At 35.5% G+C, this 19,459-nt stretch overlaps 2 protein-coding genes across 2 annotated transcripts; one reads left to right on the top strand and one right to left on the bottom strand.

The window, feature by feature from the left end:
• Window positions 1–5,874: 5,874 nt before the first annotated feature.
• Window positions 5,875–13,098, bottom strand: LOC111807013 (cyclin-U2-1). The gene is made up of 3 exons (XM_023692576.1): window positions 13,053–13,098; window positions 7,060–7,609; window positions 5,875–6,300 (listed from the first exon to the last, which is right to left on the bottom strand). Exons 1-3 carry the CDS (start codon window positions 13,096–13,098, stop codon window positions 6,036–6,038), a joined length of 861 nt encoding a protein of 286 aa, XP_023548344.1. The 3' UTR covers window positions 5,875–6,035.
• Window positions 13,099–13,651: 553 nt separating this feature from the next.
• On the top strand, window positions 13,652–16,722 carry LOC111806467 (transcription factor UNE10). The gene is made up of 6 exons (XM_023691802.1): window positions 13,652–13,889; window positions 13,971–14,649; window positions 14,793–14,894; window positions 14,958–15,023; window positions 15,881–16,267; window positions 16,338–16,722. Exons 1-6 carry the CDS (start codon window positions 13,774–13,776, stop codon window positions 16,425–16,427), a joined length of 1,440 nt encoding a protein of 479 aa, XP_023547570.1. The 5' UTR covers window positions 13,652–13,773; the 3' UTR covers window positions 16,428–16,722.
• The last annotated feature ends 2,737 nt before the right edge of the window (window positions 16,723–19,459 follow it).

Below are 19,459 nucleotides of genomic sequence, written 5' to 3'. Positions count from 1 at the left end.
AGAAAGGAGGATGGAAATTTGTGATCTGCACTCCGGGCGATTGATGGATGTTATCACCACGTTGAGCATGTGTGTTTATTTTGTATGAATTATGTATGAGGATTCTAGATAATTGTTATGTGCACATTTAGTTATTGTTATTGAACAGGATTTTATGTTAAGATTAGAGAATTATGATTGGGGGTAGCCCGTTGCTAAATTTAGACCTAACATTTTCCTAGGAGTCTAATATACCAACACGACCACCTTAAGAGTTGTCCTTAGGCTGTAAGATGTTTGAACGGTGTCAACAGTTTCATGGGAGAACAGGAGTTTCTGATCAAAGCCAACTTAACTTAGTCGTTTGCATTGGGAAAGAGAGACTCACGTCGTACAACCCATTAGCTAGATTAGATAAGGGAGGGGTCGTACAGCCCAAGGAGGGTGACTTTATGGACCTGGGAGGTTTCAGCTCACCCCTTAGGTAAGATACCATAAAGTCTCATAGAGTCATGCATGAGGTAGCGTCTCACAGAGGGCCACCAGTCATTCACAGCTCGACAAAAGGAACTCTTAGGGTTTAAAATGAAGGGACGAAGAACCAAAATAGCCCCAGGAAGATAAGATTTGTAATGACCCAAAATTTTCTACTTAATTTAAGGTCGCTACTGTATACATACCATAAACATTGAATGCGGAAGACTTCATTTAAATTCCATAAAACATAACCTTTAACTTAAAAACACAGCCATGGACTTACGTGTTTCGAAAACATCTTTAAAACGACACAACAAAAGACCTGAAATAAAATAAATAAGCGTTTAAGTTTAAAACATCCTATTCTATCCTAAGTCTAAGAAAATAAATACCACTATCCTATGCATGTGTCATGATCTCGAGTTGCGATGTCGTCGTCAGCCGCACAAGAATGTCTTGCCTTGCCTTAACCTGAAAAATGTAGTAGCACATGGCTTGAGTATTGAGTATCAGTAAGTGACCACACTATTGGGGTTAAGTGCAACAATCACATGCAATGAAATGATGGGACCTATCTTTCGTTTCGTTTCGTTTTCCCTACGGTGCTGTCCTAATGGGTAATCGTAGACGTGTACCATATACTCTACACACAGCCCATACGTGCGAGTATGGGCTCACCAGCTAGTTCGCACACCGTTGGGTCACTGTCTTTAGTCGGTGGGCATACTCTGGGAACCCCTTATGCCGAGACCCGTTAAAACTAGAACCGTCACGGCAGCGCTATGCAATGCATAACGATCGTTGTCCTGCCATTGGATGTACGCGTTCGTACCCTCGTGATGAGATGGGGGTATCCCCCAGATGCATGAACACACATAATGCATGAGGTCCCCCTATTTCTACATTTATCTTTAATGACCATAACCCCCCCCTGTCCAAGCTTCATGTCATTCTCATTTTCATTTCATATTTCATACACATTTCTATCGTGGTTATGGTTCCAGACAGTTTACCGTGTTTCATGTCATACAATTCATGCGGTTCACATATTCCATACAAACATGCCATAATCATTCAAGGACCTCATATCGTTACATGCATTACACATCACATCAGACTAAAAGCATACATAGCATACACTCACGTTCACATAACTACGTACTTAAGCACAATAATCTAGCATACAATGTATCATATCATAAACAAGTCATAACGTAAACACTTCATAGTCATATCATTCTCTAACATACCATAGCCTTAACGTTCTTATACCTATCACAGACATATCATTACGTAACGTACCTTAGTCATATCGTCACAAGAACGTACCCTAACGCTATCGTTCTATCAATCTATCACAAACCTATCCCTTTCTACCCATAACCTAACCGTATACTTTCATCAATCTCTCCTATCCATAGCATTCCGGTATGGAACCTAACCTTAATGTTTCATGAACGTATCTTACTCCTATCGTTACATTTCGTTTTGTGCATCCTTCTCGTATCCTATCTCAAACATATCCTTGAGCACATCATACCATAATTATTATCATACAAACCACATATTATAACATAACATAACATATAGGAAGCATATCGATCCACAGACAATTCACACATATCAATATATATGACACGTGAAGAACCACAGGGCACGTGTCAACATCAAATATAACCATGCCGACAGTAAGGTCACTTACCTGGTTAGCTTAAGTCGTTATCACGAATATATATCCTTAATGAAAGTTCGATTCCATCGTTATCCTTAATGAAAGTCCATTGAACTTCAAATCAACCTATGTGAGCCCGTGACATCAGTTTCGAGTTTGAATTTCTACAAAATTGTTTCTCTAATTTATATTGATCCATATCTTATACTGCGAACGTTAGAGTCTTTGCCTGAGTTAGGTCTTGAAATATTTATATATGTTTGTAATAGTATTATTTTCATACAAATCATTTAATACACATTAAAATTTTCCAGATATTCTATTTTCTCTTACCGTGTTTAATACTCTTTAACATTTTCCAGATATTTCAATTATATCTCCCTGTCTCTTACTGTATTAACATTTTCCAGATAATCTCAATTATATTCACAATCTTCCCTCCGTGTCTCTTACTGTATTTCCTTCTTTTTAATTATCCCCTATGTTGAGGATGACTTTTAATATCATTAAATAAAATAGAAGGAAAACTATTGACCTCTTCACATCAAAATATCTATGCAAAACTAAATCTCATTTTTTTTTTGCGAAAAAATTCTGATACGTTAAATCTGTTTAACCCTTTCTTTTTTTTATTTTTGTTTGTTACCTTTTCAATTAGGTTAGCAATTAGTTTGGCCAATTTAATTGATTCTATTTTTTTCTGCTGATCATGTTTCTGACAAGGTAAATTGCTAAATAAAATTAAATAATTGGATGAAGAAAAAGAGATCTGAGATATAAATCTCTCTCTCTCATGTAAATCTTGATCTGAGATATAATTTACGGAGAAATTTCAAATCTGTCTCATGTAAATCTTCATGCAAACCCATCTCCTATAAATTTGATGCATTTTTCTCAAATCTGACCTTTTTCATTTCTGTTTTATTTTTGTTGTCAATGTGTTTGAGGAGAGATTATTGGGGAAAGAAATCTGTCTCTCATGTACATCTTCATCATCTCTGCAAACCCATCTCCTATAAATTTGATGCAAACTCATCTCCTATAAATTTGATGCAGTTTTCTCTGACATTTTTCATTTCTGTTTTATTTTTGTTGTCAATGTGTTGAGGAGAGATTATTGAGGAAAGTGAGGGGAGAGACGAGGGAATAATTATTTTTATTTACTTATTCATTAATTTAAGTTTATTTTTATTTACTTATTAATTAATTTAAGTTTTCTCCATTTTTCTTACTTATTAATTAATTTAAGTTTTCTACATTTTTCATTTCTGTTTTATTTTGGCTGTCAATGTATTGAGGAGAGATTATTGGGAAAGTGAGGGGAGAGACGACGGAATAATTATTTTTATTTACTTATTTATTTATTTATTTAAATAATTTTTTTACATAATAATAATTTTTTTTGTTTATAATAATTTTTATTTATTTATTTATTTATTTTTGGGCTGTTACAAGACTAGAACCAGAGGTCTTAGAGCCAATGAGAAGCTCCGGGATTCTGTTAAGCCTAGAACGCGATGAGAGTCTACAAGTAGGTGGCTTACTAAGTATAACTTTTACACTCATTTTGACTATATTTTATCTTTTCAAGTGTGTGATGCCACAGGTCGAGAGAGTGCTTATTTGAGAGACGTGGATTGTCACAGAGGAAATCATGTTCGGGGGCGTCAGCCTGTCATTTTACTTTCACAAACATTCATGTATCTTCAATGTTAAAACTGGTCACAATTTGTTACATTGTATTGAAATTCTCTTCTTCTGAGATAAATGATTTTCCAATTGATATCTTTTCAAGTATTTCTCGCATTCACACTACATCCACATTATCGTTTTGAGTCACGACTCATTGAAAAACTTGAGCCATAACACTCCTAGGGAATCATCAACTAATCTCCAGTAGACAATCTGTCTCAATTGACATGTCTATAATATGATGAGCTACGAGTAAGAACCATGATGAAGTCACATCTCAAATACCTATGTATATGTATTATTCGAAACCTATTGCAAAGACTAGTAAAAGGTATCCCAACAACGCCATCAATCTTTAGAAACGAATCCATTAAATAGACATAAAAAGGAAATAGTGGTTAAAATTCATTGGGGTTAGGCACATGACCCACTAAACTATTGATGTTAGGCATGAATTTAAGGCATGTGACTCATGTAGGGCCTAGTTTGGACAAGTGATGACCAATGTACCTCATGATTCATTCAAGTCCCAATAACTTTTTTAGCTACCTTCCCCTTTAGCTTCACTAAGTGATAAATTATTTAATACAATTGAATAATAATTCAATAAGGTCCTTTATATTACATGAGTATATATTAAGCAAGTGTCGGCAAATGAAACAATGATTCAAAAGAACCAAACACATTTTAATATATATTATCATATAAACTATACAAAAAAAGGCAGCATCTTTGATCTTTACAATGTAATACGAGCCATTTGATTAAATGAGGCTTGTTGGCTTTGTTTAGACTTCAACTCTTCAGCACATCTTAATGTCCTCTCTATATGGTATCCTCCTCCAATGCTTACTTCTCTCTCCAAATGGCAACAATAACTCTCAAACACACTTACATTTACATGGCATTTGAATCCCATCATGAACAAAAAATCCAGCTCTAGTTGATTCATCTCCTTTGTTGTCAATCCCCCGACTCTTGCATAGTACGAATTTCGATAGTTCCTGTTTCAAAAGTAACGTTAAATTGAGATTGAGCTAGAAGAATACCTATCACGAAAAGACAACAAACATTATCAACTTAATCAAAAGGGATTCCGTGAATTTCTCCCCTGTCGATATGAAGTGATTTATCAGGTTGGTGGGATCCTTTATTCTGTCAACTCAGTATTGGAATGTGGAACAGGTTTGTTCNAATAATTTTTATTTATTTATTTATTTATTTTTGGGCTGTTACAAGACTAGAACCAGAGGTCTTAGAGCCAATGAGAAGCTCCGGGATTCTGTTAAGCCTAGAACGCGATGAGAGTCTACAAGTAGGTGGCTTACTAAGTATAACTTTTACACTCATTTTGACTATATTTTATCTTTTCAAGTGTGTGATGCCACAGGTCGAGAGAGTGCTTATTTGAGAGACGTGGATTGTCACAGAGGAAATCATGTTCGGGGGCGTCAGCCTGTCATTTTACTTTCACAAACATTCATGTATCTTCAATGTTAAAACTGGTCACAATTTGTTACATTGTATTGAAATTCTCTTCTTCTGAGATAAATGATTTTCCAATTGATATCTTTTCAAGTATTTCTCGCATTCACACTACATCCACATTATCGTTTTGAGTCACGACTCATTGAAAAACTTGAGCCATAACACTCCTAGGGAATCATCAACTAATCTCCAGTAGACAATCTGTCTCAATTGACATGTCTATAATATGATGAGCTACGAGTAAGAACCATGATGAAGTCACATCTCAAATACCTATGTATATGTATTATTCGAAACCTATTGCAAAGACTAGTAAAAGGTATCCCAACAACGCCATCAATCTTTAGAAACGAATCCATTAAATAGACATAAAAAGGAAATAGTGGTTAAAATTCATTGGGGTTAGGCACATGACCCACTAAACTATTGATGTTAGGCATGAATTTAAGGCATGTGACTCATGTAGGGCCTAGTTTGGACAAGTGATGACCAATGTACCTCATGATTCATTCAAGTCCCAATAACTTTTTTAGCTACCTTCCCCTTTAGCTTCACTAAGTGATAAATTATTTAATACAATTGAATAATAATTCAATAAGGTCCTTTATATTACATGAGTATATATTAAGCAAGTGTCGGCAAATGAAACAATGATTCAAAAGAACCAAACACATTTTAATATATATTATCATATAAACTATACAAAAAAAGGCAGCATCTTTGATCTTTACAATGTAATACGAGCCATTTGATTAAATGAGGCTTGTTGGCTTTGTTTAGACTTCAACTCTTCAGCACATCTTAATGTCCTCTCTATATGGTATCCTCCTCCAATGCTTACTTCTCTCTCCAAATGGCAACAATAACTCTCAAACACACTTACATTTACATGGCATTTGAATCCCATCATGAACAAAAAATCCAGCTCTAGTTGATTCATCTCCTTTGTTGTCAATCCCCCGACTCTTGCATAGTACGAATTTCGATAGTTCCTGTTTCAAAAGTAACGTTAAATTGAGATTGAGCTAGAAGAATACCTATCACGAAAAGACAACAAACATTATCAACTTAATCAAAAGGGATTCCGTGAATTTCTCCCCTGTCGATATGAAGTGATTTATCAGGTTGGTGGGATCCTTTATTCTGTCAACTCAGTATTGGAATGTGGAACAGGTTTGTTCGAGTACTCGTTGGTTAAAGAAAAGGGAGAAATGGCAAAATATAGGTAAGAGCTCTCGTGAGTCTTGACCCGAATGGAACGACATTGTGTTTGGAAACTCGGGACTCAGTATTGGAATGTTGAACAAGTTTACTCGAGGACTAGTTGGTTAAAGGAATGGGAGAAATGGTAAAATATAGGTAAAAGCTCTCGCGGGTCTCAACTTAAATGGATTGACAATGTGTTTGGGAACTCGTGACTCAGTATTGAAATGTTGAACAGGTTTATTCGAGGACTCACTCGTTAAAGGAATGACAGAAATGGTAAAATATAGGCAAGAGCTCTCGTGGGTCTCGACCCGAATGGAAAGATAATGTGTTTGGAAACTCAAGACTCAAATATAGGTAAAAGCTTTCACGGGTCTCGACCCGAATGGAATGACAATGTATTTGGAAACTCGGGATCGTCACCGATACCTTAATCATCAAATAAGTAAACTTTTCAAGACTTTCAAACACAAAAACCTATTACTTCTACAACCCAAAATCAATCCAAAGCTTTAAAAAGAGAGAGAGATAAAAACAAAACTTACATATCCTCGACATATTTAGAAGCGACCATGACAGTAGTGATAAGAAGGCGATGAACATTCCTAAGATTGATCCGAAACCCAGGATTTTGTTGGCAAAACCGATCAATATAAACATAAGCAACAACGTAAACAGAAGGACCAACTTTAGTATACCGAAAAATCCTCTCCAAATAAGACTGAATGGACATGTCGGGAGCCTCACGGCACTCAAAAACAAGGGCCCTGGACCTGGAATCTCTAGGCATGGACATGCAATTCTTGGCAATCCGATGGTTCCTGGCCATGCTCCTCTCGATCAAGGACGCAACAACGCCGATGACCAAAGGGGTACCCGAGCGCTCCTCGTAGGAGTAGGAGTACACATCGGATCGAAGGCTTCGTGGGGAAATTGGAAGGGCCATTGGGGTTAATGGGTATTGGTTTGAAGGAAGAAATGGGGATTTTATATGGGGATTTTGGAAGGTGAGTGGAAGGTGAGGGAAAAGGACGAAGATCAAGAAATAAGATATGGGTGCCTGTTGTTTAGAGCGACAAAGTACAAAGGAAACAGCTAAGCTTGTAATGAGTTGAATATTGCACAAAAGGATGATCTTTTTTTTTTTTTTTTTTTTTTTTTATGGATTAAATTATGGGTCGCCGACAGTGGTGAAAGGGGAGGGAGAAGGGGATATTAATGGCTTATTTGACCTTGTGGGACTCGAGATTTGAGCTGCGGAGGATTCTAAGTTTTTTTGTACGAAGGGTACCACACTCACACGTGCAGTGTTTTTTGTTTGAGTAATTTTTGGGTTTTCATACTCCATGTTGTTGGTTGTTTTTGAGGTGATGAGCAAGCCGGCGGGGAAGTTGCAGAAGATTACGATCCTTGTCTTTTTATTATTGTTGTTTTTTATGGTAACTTTTTCGTGGATTTTTATGTTGTATTGGAGTTTGATTCTTGNTTTTTTTTTTTTTTTTTTTTTTTTGTTCTTTTAAGTATCTTCTATATGGGAATTTCGATTTTGGGAAAAATACGTGTCACGAGCAAGAGGAAATTTGTCATAACTCGATTCTTCATAATAGAGTCGCGACTATTTTAGAACTTTTAAAATAAAGTAAATTACGGTAAATATATTGGACCCGGTAAATAAAACCATTTAAAATATTCAAGCAGTTAAAATATGTTGTGACTTTGTATGTCACTCTCTCCCGATCTGCATACATCCATGACCCGCTCCTTTTTGTCACCTAAAAAACAGGGAAAAAGTCGAATGAGTACAAAGGCTCAAGAAATAGTCCACTTGTAAGAAATCACGGATCTTCACAATGGTATGATATTGTCCACTTTGAACATAAGCTCTCAAGCCTTTGGTTTGGGCTTCCCCAAAAGGCTTCATACCGATGAAGATGTATTCCCTTACTTATAAACTCATGATCATTCCCTAAATTAGTCAAGGTGGGACACACTCCCAACAATCCGCCCAAGGCCTCATCCGTTTCAATTAGCATAGTCTGAACACTTGTGCCTAAGGCTTCATACGTTCCAATTAGCATAGTCTAAACACTTATGTCCAAGGCTTCATACGTTCCAATTAGTATAGTTTGAACACCTATGTTCAAGGCTTCTTAAGTTCCAAGTGGTGTAGTGTGAAACCTGCCTCTGAAACTTCTTACATTTCAACTATGTAGTCTGGAAAACCTACATTCAAGGCTTCTTACGTTCCAAGCAATGTAGTTTAAGTCATAAACATGTTGTACCGTGGGAGGTCTGGAGTTTCTTGAGTTTTCGAGTCTTAGAACCTTCGTCCTTTATTCATGAATGACACCCAGCATTTTTCTTGTCTTAAAGGAATTAGGACTTGTGTTTAACTCTTTATTTCTTATTCTTATAGCATTTTCTTGGTTTCTTAGGTTCCTTCTCCAAGTGTTATTCTTGAGATATAAGTCTTAACTTACTTTCTTAAGCCCTATTCCAAGCTCGTAGGTTGTAAGAATTTCATATTAACATGCATAAATCCATCAAAATATTATAAAATCATAAGTGTGCTTTGAAAATTTTAGAAGGGTCTTGAATCTTGATAAGGAGTCATGGCTTTTTATGTTCTAAGTGATACAACTTGAAAAACCTACATCTAAGGTTTCTTATGTTCCAAGCGATATAGTCTAAGTCATGATCATGTCGTACTGTGAGAGATCTAGGAGTTTCTTCGGTTTTCAATTTAGGACCTTGGTCCTTGTCTTAGTAGAATTAGGGCTTGTATTGCACTTCTCTTCATTTCTTGTTCTTAGAGTTTTTTCTTGGGTTCTTACGTTCTTGCTTCCAGAGATACTCTTAAAGCATAAGTCTTTACTTACTTTCTCATGCATAAGTCCGTCAAAATATTATAAAGTTATTGTGCTCCTTGAAAATTCTAGAAGGATCTTGTAGTTAGAGTCATTAAGGGTAAATTTGTCATTTCATTCCTATAAGCCTGGGCTTATACCCCTAATGTGGGTCATACTTATATCCTTGACAGCGCATGTTGGTCGTATATCTCATTTCCTTGGGTTAGGTTCTCAATCTCTCCCAAACTTATTGAAATTTTGAGTAAACCTTTATGTTCTTATAAATAAGTCTTCTTAAATTCTTGAGTTACCTGGAGGGCGTTCAATCCTTGAAATATCATAAAGATCTCTGAGGGCATTTCGGTCATTTTATGTCTAATTCTTGATTTAGTCCCTAAACATGCTCTAATGACTTTGAAACTTTACATGATCTTTAAAAATCATAAAAATAAGGTCTTTTATAAAGTTTCATCACATTTGGGGGTCATGAAATGGAGGTAGTTTATAGTAAGGGCATTATGGTCATTTTGCATCATTACTTGGTTTAGCTACTTATCCTAATGAATACTGAATTTCATGTATAACTTCAATATATCATATCATACCTAGCATTAAAATTTCATGGATGAGAGTTCGTTTAGTAAGTTATTTTAACGTTACTTGATTCTCAAGCAAAACACTCGATTTTGGTCCTTAACTCATAGTTATTTACTTATTCTTTCATATTCCTTTAAACTCACTGAATTTCCAGCGATTTCTACCGGTATTTCTTAAGAAAATTCTAAGAAATTCATTTACCTTATTGTTCACGTTCAGTTCCTTAATTATCACATTTTTGATATCCGAATTGCTCCAAATTTTCTTTGATAGATCCATCTTTAAGTCGAGTTTTAGGAACCATACGAAATTTTATAAAAACAGCTTAATTTGAGAAGCACTAAGGAGTATGATAGTTCTGAGCTGGTGTAGCCAATTCAATTACCATCCTTTTCTTCCCCAAAACAAGGGAAGAAGTGTGTGGCCCGAGGTTTCTCTTAATGCCACCTTCTACAGCTCAATATAGAGCATTTTGTCCCTCAAACTTGAAAACCATGTAGCAAAGAAGAGCTAGGGACCAAAAACTCACCTCGTTGTGTATTATGTATGATGATGCGTGTCTTATGGCCCTGCACGTGTCATATGTATGATTGATAGGTTATGTTATGCCAAGTTATGTCATGGTATGTTATGATATGACATGTTATGTGAAGTTATGCCATGATATGCTATGTTATGTCAGGTTATAAAGCTGTGTTATTTTGTGATCGTACCATGTTATATAAAGTTGTTATATAATCATTCATCTTGATGCATAAACCTCCTTAGACCATGTTATGTAAGCATAATTTACAAACTTATTATGATAGACCATGTTAAGTCATGATTATAAGCTATGGAGACTTATGCATATCTGTGCAACACATGCATCGGGATACTTCCCTACTATGATGAGCACAAACGTATAAATTTTGACTTATGATTTATGATATTATGTTCACCATGATGTCATGCGAGTCATTTCTTTATGTGTGGTTTGGCATAGAGCTCATTAACAAGTGTTAGCCTGACAAGTCAGGCCTAAAGGGTGCACGAGCCCATCTCGTGGGTTCATGCTAACACGCGTGGGTCATGTGTTGAGAAGTATCACACATCCAATTTTGTCACGACTAAAAAACTGTCTAAGGTCATGCTATGCTATGTTAAAAAGATTAGTCCCATAATATTGCATGTGTTTGTATTTTCAACCATGCTACTCTTACATTTTAAGTAAAGGTAAAACACCCTTACATGGATGACAATGATGTCATGACGAAGATCATGGAACAAGTTTTAGGGAGGCTGCATTTATGTTTATTTGCCTTATTTTTCTTTATATTATTTAAACTTTAAGTTATTTATTTTCTATTATTTTATTTTAAAGATTTTATTTCGAATGTCTAAGGCCATGGCATCATTTATAAACTGTTTAAATGAAGATTTCCATACTTTACAATCATGTCATACATGTGATTACCTTATTTTTAATAAAAAAATTGGATCGTTACTGTTTGTATCATATAAATAATAAATATGTGAGATTGATCCTTAGTTGTGAGCTTAAAAAATGATCTTGAGAAATGTGAAATATACGGTAAAGCTAAGATTATAAAAGACTTTATATTGTGAATGAAAAGTCAGCTATTTACCGAGTAAATTAATTACTCATCAAGATTAATTTAACTTTTTTTTTTTTTAGATATAGGAGATGTAGGCTAACCGAGGACAAGACCAGTGGGCTAGAGACTACAGAGAATCCATTTCTAAGTATGTTTCATGTACATGTGTTTTCGCTATTTTTATGCGGTAAAAAGTACTGGATTCACATGTTTTACTTGTTATGTATGAAATTGTTTTAGTTTTATGACTTATTTTCAAAATAAATTGTCTATGTCAATGGTAACTCCGTGAATCGAGCTGACGATGAGCGGGTGTTACCTGATGTTCGGGCTCTCAATAGCTTTGTTGATGATCCTATTGAGAGTGCCCTAAAGTTCGATAGCAAATTCCAGAGGCCCACAGCCCATAAAAGACTATGACCTAAAGCAATCCCAACAAATGGGAGTCTAATTATTTTCTTTTATTATTTGCGATCATTGACATTAATCTAATAAATTAATATTAATTATTAAATATCAATATATTATTTACACATTAAATTTTAACTAATACATTTATAATTAATCTGTTATATATAATTTTATTATTAAGATTATTATTTAGTTAATGTTTAATGTAAAAATATTTCTTCATTTTTATTCAAATTAATTTATTAATTAATTAAAGTATATTATGAATTAATTAAATGTTAATAAAATTTTAAAAAAGTTTAAAAGTATTTTTATTTAAAGATTTTCTAATCGTAAAAAATATTTTTTAAAATTTTAAAATATTGAAATTTGAAATATATTTTAATTAATTTAATCTAAATTATTTTATATGGTTAGCACGTGAAATAGAACCATCGGAAAAGGAAGAGAGACGGGCTTCGATAAAACCGACCAATGAAAAAGCTCCACGACTGCAAGACGCTGTAGGAACAACACGTGGACGACACGTGGAAAAATTATAAGGAACGACCTGCTATATCAACCCTAATTTCCGTACACGTGTAACGATAAGAACAAACTTAAAAGTCTTAACTATATTATTTCCTAATAATAATAATATATTATATAAACTTGGGTTAAAATAAAAAAAAATAAAAAAACATAAAGCATTAAAATATTATAAATATAAAAATTTATTAGTTTTAAATTTTTGTCACATACCAACATTTCCATATGTTTATGTAATCGATATAAGCACGAGGAATAAAATAACATTTATATTCTATCTTTAAAAAAATTAATGAAATATAATTAAAATGTCAATAAAATATTATTAATATGAATAATAAAAAAAATTAATTTATTTTAAACGAAAAATATTCATTTCTTAATTTAAAAATAGTTATAAATTTATTCATAGATATTAAAATTTTATCCAAAATCATTTTCAGAAAATTAATTATTGAAATTAATATTCTATTTTTATTTATTGAATCATCTGTTTATAAATAACTATGACTTTATTATTAATTTATTATTTATTCAATTTAATAGAAGCATTACCTGGCTCGTTCTCCTCCAACGTGTCCCTTCTGCCACCATATGTCATCTGGATATTTAGGCAACACTCACTTCCACGTGTTTGACACGTGTTCCACACACATTAAATTTATAATGTAATGTTTTCATTTATGTTGTATTAAAATAATATATTTTTTTACAGGTGAAATAATATAAATTCACTTCATAACCTATAGTTACATAATTAATCATTTTTTTTAAATAAAAATCTTTTAAATAACTAATACTTGGTTCTCAAATTAAAGTTATTATGTAATCTTTTTCATTTTTATTTTGAATTTAATATGGTCGGGTGAAGTTTGGATTCTTAAAGTTCTTTCAACCAAAGTAACTCTTATTAAATAATTAAACCAACTCTTATTAAATAATTAAACCAACCAATGAGTTGAATAGACATATTAAATGAAGAATGTAACGGTCGAAATAAGATAAAAAGTTCGGACGTTTTAGACGTATGTCCTTCATATATCTCTACCATAATAAGTAAGTTCCTAAAAAAAAAAAAAAAAAAAAAATTTATACCAAATTTTAATAATGAATTATTTAATAAAAGTTATTAAAAAATATAAAACATAGAGGAGAGAGAATTGGAGAAAGAGCATCGGGCAGGATCTAAAACAGAGAAGATGGTGTTTGTTGTTAATTATCTTCGTTCTTAAATCACGAATACCACCGTCTCTCTTTTTTCTCCACCACCGAAAAAATGAGTCAGTGTGTTCCTAATTGGGACATCTCCGACCCGCCGCCCTCCGCCGCCGCCGTCGCCGCCGACCGTCTCCCCTATCATTCCTCTTCCGCCGCAGACGACGTCGTTCCCATGTACTTTTCTCTCTCTCTGTTCTTTAAAGGGGTTTTTTGTTTTTTGTTTTTTTGTTTTATTTTTGAATTTTTTGTTGGTAGGTTTGAGTATGAAGTCGCGGAGTTGACATGGGAAAATGGGCAATTGGCTATGCATGGGCTGGGGTTGCCGAAGGTAACCGGCAAGAGTCACCACGGCGGCGGCGGCGGCGGTGGCGGTGGTGGTGATGGGTCTAAGTACACGTGGGAAAATAAGCCGGCACGTGCGAGTGGCACGCTTGAGTATTTGGTGAACCAAGGAACTCGCCATGGTAAGATTGGTTTTGATGTTAACACCGACGACGGCAGTGGTGGCGCTAATGATTTGGTGCCGTGGTTTTCCGACCACCATAAGCAAACGCTACAAACGCCGGCTGCTTCCGCCGCCACGACTATGGACGCTATGGTACCATGCGATGGCGATAAGTCGGCGGCAGGTGGCGCCGGCAAGGCAACGGTAGAGTCAAGCGATACTCCGGCGGTGGGACTGGAGGACGAGGACGGTAGAGTTACCAAACGGGGGAGAGTGGTGGCGCGTGCAGTCCACGCAGAGAGGGAGTGGAGTGTCTGCCAGAATCAAATCAGCGTGAGTGGCAGCGACGCTACGTTGAACACCCACGATAGAAACTTCGCCGCCACCGCCACCACGTCTCATGGGTCGCTTGATAACACGAGCTCCGGCAAGCGGTACGTTAATACGACCACCGACGACCATGATTCCGTGTGCCATAGCACATATCAGGCAAGATTTTTTTAACCAAATCAAAATCTAAAATCCCCCTTTGTGTTTTTTTCCATAACAATTTTGAATTATAATACAAAATCTTTGGTTTTTGATTGGTTCAATGTCTGATTAATANGGGCAATGATTTTGAACACGTGAAGGTGGAAGAAGAAGATGAGGGAGACAGAAAGAAAGAGAATCCAAAATCCTCAATTTCCACTAAAAGAAGTCGAGCTGCAGCAATACATAACCAATCCGAACGTGTAAGTATATATATATGGGAATTTCTTGTTCTTGAGTTAATTTTTGTTATTATTTGTTTATAGAAAAGGAGAGATAAGATCAACCAAAGGATGAAGACATTGCAAAAGTTGGTCCCAAATTCCAATAAGGTACTCAATTCAGCCTGCCGTTTTTTTTTTTTACTAATCTATTAAATTTCTTATAGAACTGACTTGTCTGATATCTTAATACTTCCCTCCGAAGTAGTGTTTGGACTTGAATGTCGAAGAAAAAGAGCCTGTAGTACTGTACGAACAGGATTAAAATCGAAATTCTAGTTGGGCCTGTTTGAGTCAAAGTCGATAAATTTTTGGAATTTTTTTTTAGGGAGGTTGAATGCTCGCGATCGAAGTTCACTACCAGTAGATATTGTTTTTTTTTTAGTTCTTGGGTTTTCCTTCAAGGATTTTAAAACACGGTCGGCTAGAAAGAACTTTCACACCTTTATAAAAAATGTTTCATTCTCCTCTCCAATCGACGTGGGATCTCATATCGAAGGGGGTGGATTGTGGATCCCACCTCGGTCGGTTGGAGAGGAGAACGAAGCATTTTTTATAAGGGTGTGGAAACCTCTCTTTCGCATACGCATTTTGAAAACCTTGAAGGAAAATCCGAAAGGGAAAGCTTAAAGAGGACAATATCTACTAGCGGTGGGCTTAGGCGGTTACAGATAGAGTCTTTTGACGAGTTGGATAGGCATGTTCGGGAATTGTCGACGTTAATTAATACCAAAACTTGTGAAATAGACAAGGGGAGGGGAGGGGGTGGATTGTGAGGAAAAAGCAATGGGGTTTGATTGAACCATGACCACAAGGGGTACTTACAAAAAGATAAGAGAAAGAAGGTGAAGTTTGACAGAGAGTTGAAAGGAACACGACAGGAAACATTAAAAGCTTCTGCTGTCTTTGGTCCCATTGCCTTCATTTCTATACCTTTTTTTCTTTCCCTTTTCTTGCTTTTANAATAGACAGACAAAGCTTCAATGTTGGACGAAGTAATAGAATATTTAAAACAATTACAAGCTCAAATTCAAATGATGAGTAGAATCAACATGCCAATGATGCTCCCAATGGCAGCAATGCAACAACAGCTTCCAATGGCGTCGTTAATGGCGACACCGATGGGGTTGGGAATGGGCATGGCCGGGATGGGGATGGGGATGGCATTAGGAATCGATCATTTGAATATGATGGCTACCCGATCCGGCCTCGCTGCCGGGATGTCTCCAATGCTTCACCCGACCGCCTTCATGCCCATGGCTGCATGGGATGGAGGCACTTATGACCAACGTCAACCTTCTCCGTCCACAATGATCGCAGACCCCATCTCAGCATTTCTTGCCTGTCAATCGCAGGTTACTACGTTAAATCACTACTAAACTTAAAAGCTTTCGTGTTATTAACGTTTACGTTTAACGTATGCAGCCGATGACGATGGAAGCATACAGTAGAATTGCGACGATGTTTCAGCAAATGAATCAACAACAGCCCACGGTGGGTGGCTCCAAGAACTAATTGAATTCATGTTTTAATGATCTCTTTGTGTTCAATTGTATTTTAGAAACAAAAAATAATAAAAAGAAAAAGAAAAAGAGAGGAAAATGTAAAGTATAATAGCTGTGATGAACTTTAGAGTTTAGAGTATGTCGTGTTGGAGTAATCTTAGCCGTTGGATTGTTCTTTGTTTTTACCATTTTTTTATATAGAAAAATACATATTGTATAAATATGGCTTTGCCAAGGACACAAGTACTTGGATTGTATTATAGTGTTGCCTTATTCAAAATTTTCCTTGGGTTTGGATTCTATAATTCCTTTGTACTTTAAACATTTTTTTTTTGGGGAGCGTATTGTTCGTTCAATAGAATTTTATTACCAATTTTCACTCTGAGATCAGGTTGTAATATATCTTCAGTACGTGTTGCATTAATAAATAAAATTTTACGAAGCTCAAGTATCAAGTGTTCGTAAGTAATAACGTATCACGTATGCTGGGTTAAGTTGTGACACTATTTGACTTGACCTTTAGCACTGGCCGCTCTCGACTCTTGAAGAGAGACAAATGAATGCTCTTCAAATTGGTATCTTTAACCCTAGTAAGTTCTTGCCACTTTCCTGATTAATGGAGACTAATGCTTTGTTGTTGTCTCTGCCATAGCTGCCTCTACTGGTTCGTTTGGATGTTCCAGTGTCTGCTTCAACTGGTGTATATAAGATCAATTTCAATGGACCCGCGGCTTCTTTGACTATAGCTCTCCTGCCAATCTTGTGTGTATACTCAATCTTGTGTGTATACTCCTTTCATAGGGTGAATAGAGAATCTAGGATTTTTGTCGACTTAGACCTACGAACGAAGTTGGTGTACGAATCAGTTAACACCCAATGCAAGAGTTTTTGAAACTGAAAGAATTTTTCTTTTCAAACTATGTGCAGCTGCTCTATTAACAAGTTTTTATCTCGATTTGCTACCAAAGAAGAACTTGTTAAGTCAATGTTTAAGTCGGGTTTTGGGTGTCAACTCGATTCAACTTAGTTTAATATGATTTAATTCGGTTCGACTCGATTGAACTTAGTTTGATTTTTAATTGACGGATTGAAATCATTTCAGGAGTATTGTCATCATTTCAGTTTGTGATTTTTCTCCGGGTTCAGCTTCATTTACTACCTTTCAGGTTAGTTTCTTTATATTTTAGTCGATTCAAGAGTCTTTTGGAGTAAGTTTAAGGAATATTTAAGCTTTCATAATATAATATATTAATTATAAGATAAATTTCTAATTGTTTTGAAACCTCTAAATATGCCTGAACGTGTTTACTCTATAATTTATGATCTGATATTTCTAAATGAAATTGTGACAATTACTTATCTAGCGTATTGATTATTTGAACCACAAAGACATGTTAGTCGTCCCTCTTTTGGATCATTATCATGAGCTGGTTGGCTAGGGTTCCAATTTTTAGGACCACAAGCTGGTTGGTAATATTTTGGGTCGGGTTACCAGATAGATGATTAATGCTTGTCGGTTTAAATAAAGACATGGGTTGGTTATCCTATCTCAAACTAGGTCACAAATTGGTTGACTATGTTTCAATTTAATTTATATTTTTCGAGGTTACTCACAAGAACTCTGGTTTTGCTCTAGAATGCTCCTAGTTCGGTTTAGTTTTATTGCAAACTTGAATGAATGGTTTTCTTTTGGTGAATTTAGTTTATTAAAGGATTTGTTTGTATTATTTAGTAAATGCACTCTAAAGTACCTTGCACATAGAAGGATGGAAATTTTGTGAAATATGCACTCCAGGTGATCGATGGACGTTATCTCCCGTTGAGCAAGTATGATTGTCTATATGACTCTATGTGTGTTAGCTACATGTGTTTGAATGAGTCTACTCCTTGTAGAGTGTGAGTAACAGTCGCGAATTAAGAATAGGGCATTAGAGTTAGGTTGGTTAGTTGACGACTTAGGTTCGAAAGCCTCTCGTAGGTTGAGCGCCTTAGGATCTTGAGTGTCTGTCATAGGAAAGAGTCCATGTCAAGCCACCAAGACATCCTAGGAGACTAGTAGACCTCCACGACCTAAGAATGACCAAGGTATCTCTCAAGGCTATAAGTTATGTGAACAGTATATTCAGGCTCTCCACTACCCTATCCAATCTAGTAGCAGTACGGTCGAGTTAGACATAGGTCGATAAGGTAGTGTGTGACCCAACCTAGTGGAAATGGTCGAGGTCTGCTAAACAAGGTCACTGTGCTATAAAACCGTTCTTAAGAGAGAGCGTGAGATCACTTAGGATTACCTAATAGCTAGCTGGAACATGGGAGTTCACATCCCTCTTACTTAGGTGACTCTATGGTCACGTGGGAGGCACCATCTAACCTTTCATAGATGATATTCAGACTAGATAATACCATACAACCTCATCAAAACTTGATGAGGTAGAGCTTTAATCCAGGTGATAAGGAATCAACACAAGGAAAAGATATGATACCAAATAATAAGAAATCACTACAAGGGAAGTAAGATTTAAATTACCTTGCTGATCAAATATCTCAAATAATTTCACAAGCAAGATTGATCATGTCAAGCTTGAATGATTCCAATCATGCAACCTAAACTACATCGAATTGCAAAGAAACTTAGCCTTTGACTAAAGGAAAGGTAAGAACACATAGCCCTAATGATAAAGAATCACTCTAAAGGAAGTAAAAATTCGGATTACTTTGTTGATCAAATATTTCAAGACAAAAACACTTGATTGAGATTCAAATCACTCCACAAGCAAAATCGATCATGTCAAACTTGAATGATTCTAAACATGCAATCTAAACTACATACAATTGCGAAGAAACTTAGTCATTGGCTAAACTAAAGCAAAAAATGCTCTTTTTACTACATACATGGGTTTATATAGCCTCAAAATGAAACCCTTAACCTTCCGTGAGTCATTTTAAGAATTTATAACCCATACTTTAAAAATAAATAAAAAGTCCTAAATACATTAATGAAACATCATAACTCTAAATTATGATACATCCAAAATGTATAAC

The sequence above is a fragment of the Cucurbita pepo genome, chromosome LG12 (genome assembly GCF_002806865.2).
Source record: "Cucurbita pepo subsp. pepo cultivar mu-cu-16 chromosome LG12, ASM280686v2, whole genome shotgun sequence".
In the NCBI taxonomy this organism is placed as follows: Eukaryota; Viridiplantae; Streptophyta; class Magnoliopsida; order Cucurbitales; family Cucurbitaceae; genus Cucurbita; species Cucurbita pepo.
Note: the sequence above shows the minus strand (reverse complement) of the source record. Positions and strands in the feature narration are given on the sequence as shown.

Bases quoted from the DNA above. Each gene is read 5' to 3' on its own strand.
- LOC111807013 (XM_023692576.1), bottom strand. From the start codon at position 13,098: ATGACATATGGTGGCAGAAGGGACACGTTGGAGGAGAACGAGCCAG. The intron at 7,610-13,052 runs GTAATGCTTCTA...TTACAAGCTTAG, and splicing joins GTTGGAGGAGAACGAGCCAG to CTGTTTCCTTTGTACTTTGT. The intron at 6,301-7,059 runs GTAAGTTTTGTT...CTTTTGAAACAG, and splicing joins TCTAAATATGTCGAGGATAT to GAACTATCGAAATTCGTACT.
- LOC111806467 (XM_023691802.1), top strand. From the start codon at position 13,774: ATGAGTCAGTGTGTTCCTAATTGGGACATCTCCGACCCGCCGCCCTCC. The intron at 13,890-13,970 runs GTACTTTTCTCT...TTTTGTTGGTAG, and splicing joins GCAGACGACGTCGTTCCCAT to GTTTGAGTATGAAGTCGCGG. The intron at 14,650-14,792 runs GCAAGATTTTTT...GAACACGTGAAG, and splicing joins TGTGCCATAGCACATATCAG to GTGGAAGAAGAAGATGAGGG.